This window comes from Austrofundulus limnaeus, unplaced genomic scaffold (genome assembly GCF_001266775.1).
Source record: "Austrofundulus limnaeus strain Quisiro unplaced genomic scaffold, Austrofundulus_limnaeus-1.0 Scaffold117, whole genome shotgun sequence".
NCBI lineage: Eukaryota > Metazoa > Chordata > Actinopteri > Cyprinodontiformes > Rivulidae > Austrofundulus > Austrofundulus limnaeus.
In genome coordinates, this window is record NW_013952519.1 from 597,203 (window position 1) to 604,104 (window position 6,902).

The 6,902-nt window shown below is 40.8% G+C and overlaps 1 protein-coding gene across 1 annotated transcript in view; it reads right to left on the reverse strand.

Annotated features, from left to right (window-relative positions):
- fras1 (Fraser extracellular matrix complex subunit 1) overlaps positions 1-6,902 on the reverse strand; it is a gene marked incomplete in the record, with an annotated part of 260,581 nt that overhangs the window by 101,394 nt on the left and 152,285 nt on the right. The window contains 2 exon segments of the mRNA XM_014014601.1: positions 4,501-4,647; positions 6,378-6,518. Of these exon segments, the coding sequence (XP_013870055.1) occupies positions 4,501-4,647; positions 6,378-6,518 (288 nt within the window).

Genomic DNA, 6,902 nt, shown 5'->3' on the forward strand with positions numbered 1-6,902 from the left:
CTATTCTATTTTATGAAATTAGTAAAACCTCCAAAGCGCAAAAGAGAAATTTAGGTCCACAATGAGCACATTTGCACTTTAGGGGACTAGTGGCACCACTGGATGCTAACATAAAAGGAAACTAAGACAGACAACACGTTAGGTGGTAAAAACACAACTCACGTTCGCACATGATAGAAGACAACACAACGCACAAAGAAAGAGGTCAGACCTGTGCAGGTTCATCGTTAACAAGATGGCAGCAGAACTCAAAGTGGTGTTCGAGTCATCTGTTTGTTTTTTTCACACATCAGGGTTAGAAACACAGACCCACATCCTCTCAGACAGCAGCGCCGTCACGCAGGCGGGTCCCAGATAAACCCCACAGAGACCACCCCCCCTCCTCCAGGTGTTGTTATCAGACGTCTGCGTCGTGTTTAAACCGGACCCTCGATTGTCTGATAACCACCAGAGGAGCATGGGGGCTCTGCAGGTGAGAAAACCGTAAGAGACGGATCGCAGGATTACCTTTTGTTGATTTACGGTGGAACATCACCTGAACCACAACAAACCCAGTTCTGAGTCATTTTGTTGGTGAAAAATCTACTGAATTACAGTGTTGTATAAAGTACCTCAAAGTGATACTTGAGTAAAAGTACAAGTATCTTATTATAAGAATACTTTGGTAAAAGTTAAAGTCTTCTCTAAAAATATTACTTGAGTAAAAGTCTTAAAGTATCTTAAAGTATCTTATCTTAAGTAAATTTCTGACACAAAATCTACTTAAGTATTAAAAGTAAAAGTACTGAGTAAAAGTGAGCAGTTAGATTTTCCAAAATAACATTTATTAGGAGGTGACTTCTCCAAAAAATATATTTTCTAACAGCGTGCAGCTGTGATGGGTTGTGTACAAACTAATACAGTATGTAAATATTTATACTTCTCATCCAACTACAGTTAAATTCACTCTCTCCAGGAGACACAATTTATCAGGTTAGGATTTTTTAATTAATAACAACTCAGAATAAATTAGGAGTAACGACTTTCTACTTCTTACCTTTTTAAAAAATGTAGTGAGTATAAGTACAGACAATTGTGTAAAATTGTAATGAGTAAAAGTAAAAAGTATGCTGAAAAATAATTACTTAAGTAAAGTACAGATAACCAAAATTTCTACTTAAGTACAGTAACAAAGTATTTGTACTTAGTTACTTTACAACTCTGCTGAATTACATTTAAAACTCAAGTTTTTTGGTTTATTTTTTTGATGTTCCCACACGTTAACAAACACATGGTCTTTCTAAAAAGATGCTGGTTTATTTTGCTGCTGCTGCGTTTTATTCCTCATTAAAACTGAATATTTCTGCTTCCTGCTGAACTCTGCTTCAATTGTCCTACTTTAATAAAAATAAATAAATTTTAAAAAACGTCTCAGTGTCACAATCTCCTTCCATAAAACATCACTTTGTCAGAACACGTGTATCAGCGTTCCTCCTGCCGATCCTGTCGCTCCACACCGGAGCTGAGATTAGTCAGGCGTCAGGGATTATCGACTCTGCAGACTAAAACTGAATATAAAACTAAAACGGTATTGATCCGGCTTGTTTGAGTCCCTCTTTAGAGAACAGTTACCATTTCTGAAGCAAATAAAAGCGATATGAAGGGGATATAAATGAACCTGCTCGTCTCCGGTGGGACGGATTCATATCAGACGTCTAAAGCTGTTTTTTTTCCTCCCCTGCATTTCCTGCAATAAACCTAATGACGTCTTCAAACACGACAATCCAGACAGATGCTGCTCGGCTGATCGCCTCCCTGAGACTTGGTGTTTGGCTCAGAGGGCTCCGCTCTGATGAAGCCTGAGTGCAGAAATCAGGCAGGAGATAAGAGGAAGTGGGTCAGGAGAGGAGCTGGGTGGTCCGACACGTTACAGGTTCTGAGGAGGTCCTGCTCCTCTAGTGGTGGGCACTGCTAGCAAAAAGTCAGGTCTGCTAAACAAGAATCTTAGCTCCGCTAAAGCTAAACAGATTACAACATTGGTAGAAGCTAATGCTAACCACTATACTTTATACATAGTGAATCTTTGTGTTTACTCCTAAAAAATATCTAATAAAACCGCTGAACAGCTTTAAAACAACTGAAGTAAACCTGATACAAGATGTCTGCCAGAGCTAACGGATCTGAACAAACACAACCGCTGAAGTTTGGAGTGTAGCTGAGAGGTGTTCTTATGAAGGATGGATAAATGGATAAATGGATGGATGGGTGGGTGGATCCATCCTTCATCCATTCATCCATCATCCACCCATCCATCTATTTATCCATCCTTCATCCACTCATCCACCCATCCATCCATCCATTCATCCATCCATCCATCCATCATCCACCCATCCATCCATTTATCCATCCTTCATCCACCCATACATACATCCATCCATCCATCCATTCATCCATCCATCCATCCTCCATCCATCCATCCATCCATCCATCCATCCATCCATTCATCCATCCATCCATCCATCCATCCATTTATCCATTCTTCATCCATCCATCCATCCATCCATTTATCCATTCTTCATCCACCCATACATACATCCACCCATCCACCCACCCATCCATCCATCCATCCATCCACCCATCCATCCATCCATCCACCCATCCATCCATCCATCATCCACCCATCCATCCATCATCCACCCATCCATCCATCCATCATCCACTCATCCATCCTTCATCCACCCATCCACCCACCTATCCATCCATCCATCCATCCATCCATCATCCATCCATCCATCCATCCACCCATCATCCATCCATCCATCCATCCATCCATCATCCACCCATCCACCCATTATCCACCCATCCATCCATCCACCCATCCATCCATCCATCATCCATCCANCCATCCATCCATCCACCCATCCATCCATCCATCATCCATCCATCCATCCATCCATCCATCCATCATCCACCCATCCATCCATTTATCCATCCATCCATCCATCCATCCATCCATCCATTTATCCATCCTTCATCCACCCATCATCCATCCATCCATCCATCCATCCATCCATCCATCCATCCATCCAGTAAACTAAACAGGAGTTTATTTTCTGGTGGTTTCGTGTATTTTTTATGATTCTTTTTCACCTCCTATATAAATCTATTTTCGGCCTGGTACTTTGCTAAACAATGGATTATGAGCTCTGGGTGAAACATTTCAGAGTAGCAGTTCATTTGAACTTTTCAAGAAAGAAAAGTGTTTCCTCATTTTTGTCCAAGATCATTTTGTACCAAAAAAAAAAAAAAAAAAACAGGACTGGAGAATGAAAAAAAGGGGGAGTGAAAAGATGAGTGGGAGCCAGAGGCAGCAATTTGTTGCTTTTATTCCCACACAGCAACTGAAATCTGTTTCACGTCTAAATATCAGGTCAGAAATAACAGCACGGAGTCCTGCCTGATGTTCAGATTCATCTGTTTAACCTGAAGGCTTGGAGAAAACATGACTGCTTTACATCGTCTGAATCTTTAATTGAAAATATCTTATTCTGTCTGCATTCTCTGTTATTGAATGTCAGAGGGAGTGTCAGGTAAGATCTTTTTTTCCTCTGGCCTTAAGGTACACAACAGAGTTACTGATTCTGTTGATTCAGATGATGAATAAGTGATTACGGTTGTTTTTTCTAGTGATTTTTAATGAAAATTTTTTATTTTTTTGAGAAATGTGATCTTTTCTCCATCCAGCCTGTTTTTTTCTGCTCAGAAGGATCTAAAATATAGATGCCTTCTGACGGCAGAGAACCTGTTTTATCAATAAAAGTTGAAGCAACAGAAACAGGTTCAGTCAGAGTTCAGCTCAGTTCCACAACTGAAAAACTTTTAGTGAATCTCGTTAAAGATGGAGGATAAAACTCATCAACTCTGCCGATTTTGCAGATGACGAGCTAGAATTTAGCACATTAGTAGCCGAGAGTCGTCACATAGGGGGCGGCTGTGGTGTAGTGGTAGAGCAGCCGGCTTGGGACCCGAAAGTCTTAGGTTCGACTCCCCGCCATACCCACATGTCGTGGTGTCCTTGAGCAAGACACCTAACCCTAACTGCTCCCCGGGCGCCTCACATGGCTGCCCGCTGCTCCACTTGGGTGTGGATGGGTTAAATGCAGAGCACAATTTCGTCATTGTGTGGAACATACACCGATGACAAATAAAGCACCTTTACCTTTATACTGTGAGTGCTAAACGAGCCGACATCATCACCTCCACATGTGATGCTGGATGCTTTAAAATGCTTGACGCTTTCTTAAAATTCGGAAAACTCTGCAAAATGATGAGGTTTTAAAGATTAAAGATATAAACAAATCTAAGATTTACTGATATGAACCCCCCAAATAAATAAAAAACATTAATATGTTTTCTTAAACTTGAGATTTAAAACCCATGAATGAAACATCTCAGCCTAAAAACAGTTTTTGGAGACTTCCTGTCTCTGCAGGTCAGAAGAGGAGCCTCAGCTGGACTTACTGAGACACTCTCCTGAGGCGGCGCTGAGGAAACGCCCCTCCTGGCAGCTCGTCTCGCAGACGCCGTCCTGCAGGGAGGCCTGCGGGGCGCAGGAGGTGCAGTCGGCCTGGGAGGAACCGGAGCAGGTCTGGCAGGATGGATGGCAGCCTGGGAGGGACACATGTGTTCAGAAAACAAGACGATGGAATATTTGGTTCATTTCTTGTGATTTTTTAAAGTGAACCACGAGTAGTTGTAACATTAGACTTTATTTAATAAACATTTATTTAACTGTAAAATAAAGACTGTAAAAATACTGTAGGCTGTTTAGTTTTGTAAATTCTTAAAAATATATTTTAACACGGACGGAGCAATTTTATTTCCACACAAAGCATTCTGGGTAAATGATGACGTGGATAGGTCATCGGGGCGAGGCTGCTAGCGAGCTATATCCACCCTGAAGGTTAATCTTGGACAATATCTGATGATCGACTCTTTTAAATGAAACCAGAGAGCGTTGACAGAGAGGAGAAGGTAGAAATGACTCAGCCTGGAACTGAAAATATGGATGGAGGACAACAGAGCTGCTTCACCCGCTTCGGATGTCATCATCCATGAAATGGACGTTATTAGGTGTTATCAGTCCTATAGAATGGCTTCCAATTGTCATCTGATTAGTAGGAGGCATAAAGCCACTATCTGTTGAACATGAGGCATAAAAAACTGGTTAATATGAGGCTTAAAGCCACTAAGGTTAACTTTAGAGCAAATGACATGGTTAGCTCCAAAGACCCCGCCCTCCAACGGTTATATATTGTGGCTTTGCAATAGGGCAATGGGTAGAGTGTCGGACCAGAGAGCGGGAGACCAGGGCTCGAGACGGGCACAAATAATTTATTACAATATCTTTTGGTTATTGACACATTCATTGTCGTTGATATATTAACCCACTAGGGGGCACTGACGGGACAGTCTGAAGCCTAGAAGGCACAGTAGGGACCCTCTGAAGCCAGTGTATGGGACTGATAACACCTAATAACATCCATTTCATGGACTGACAACATCAGAATCCCCTGGCTGCTTCATGGAAGAAGAACCTCAGTTTAGCCTGTTAGCTTTAGCTTTAGCGCTGACGTTATATTGCCGTATGTGTATTAGCTTGGCGCTAGCACGACAAACTAACAAACTAAACTGAGGTCCTCCTTCCATATTTTCAGTTTAAAAATGATAAAAACTAAACATCCTACAGTATTTTTACAGTCTTTATTTTACAGTTAAAATAAACATTTATTAAATAAAGTCTAATGTTACTACTAATCGTGGATCCATTTAAAACAAACCAGCTGAACTTCAAAGTAAAGTTCACTGAGTTCAACACTGAAGGAGACAAATGAAACAACCGCAGCTCATTTATTCTGGAGTCCCGGGACGAAACATGTTCTTCTTCTTAACTGCCTCGATCTTTCCTCATCTGCCGTTTCCATTTCTCAAGCCAAGTTTTATAATAAAAAAGCATTCTCCCTGTTTTTATTTGATGTTTTTGTCTTTCTCAAGATAAGCTAATACTAAAGATTAAAATTTTAAATTAAATGGTGATTTTGAAAGAGAAAGAGTCACGTTGCCTCAGATGAGGTGTGTGAACCGAGCCAAGGCAATGAATGGAAGATTTGAGCAAATGGATTTTCATTAACCTGGAGAGTAAACACACAGATAAGCTCCTTTTAAGCCGTTAACATGCTATTATACTAACACACCACTTAGTTTAATTTTCTGAGGTTTGGAACGGCTCATAAGAGTCAATGTGGGTATAAAAAATGGGTATAATTCTCATTTGAAGAAATATATTTTGCAGGTCCTTTAAATCTTTTCTTTTCTTTTTTTTTTTTACTGATTCTCACCTTGACACTGGTTGTCTCGGGTGAAGAGACCTTGTGGACAGGTGGGGACACAGCGGCCCTCGTGCAGGCTGGACGGGGAGGAACACGAGGTGCAGTTTTCTGCAGATGGTCCGGTGCAGTGAAGGCAGGACGGGTGGCACTCTGAGCAAGGACACAAAACAGAACATATTCACCACAAAGTGTATGCAGAATAAAGAAAAAGGATAATTCTGGGTCCAACATTTGGAGCGTTTAAAGACAAACATTTTTAAGTACATTTAAAACAAATAGATTAAACCAAAGTGCTACACAATACTAAAAACATCAGCCATAGTATTTTAAAATTAAATTAAAGGAGACCAATTATGGGTCCTAGAAATTTTCATGGTATGTCTGTGGGCTATCCAGACCATGTTCATTCAATTTAACGCACAAAATAATTCTCAGATAATAAAATTTCCCATTTTCTAGTTCTGCCTGCTCTGACTTCAGTTCAGAAGAGCTGTTTATGTTAATGAGCTCTGTTGGTAACGCCCTCCAAAAATC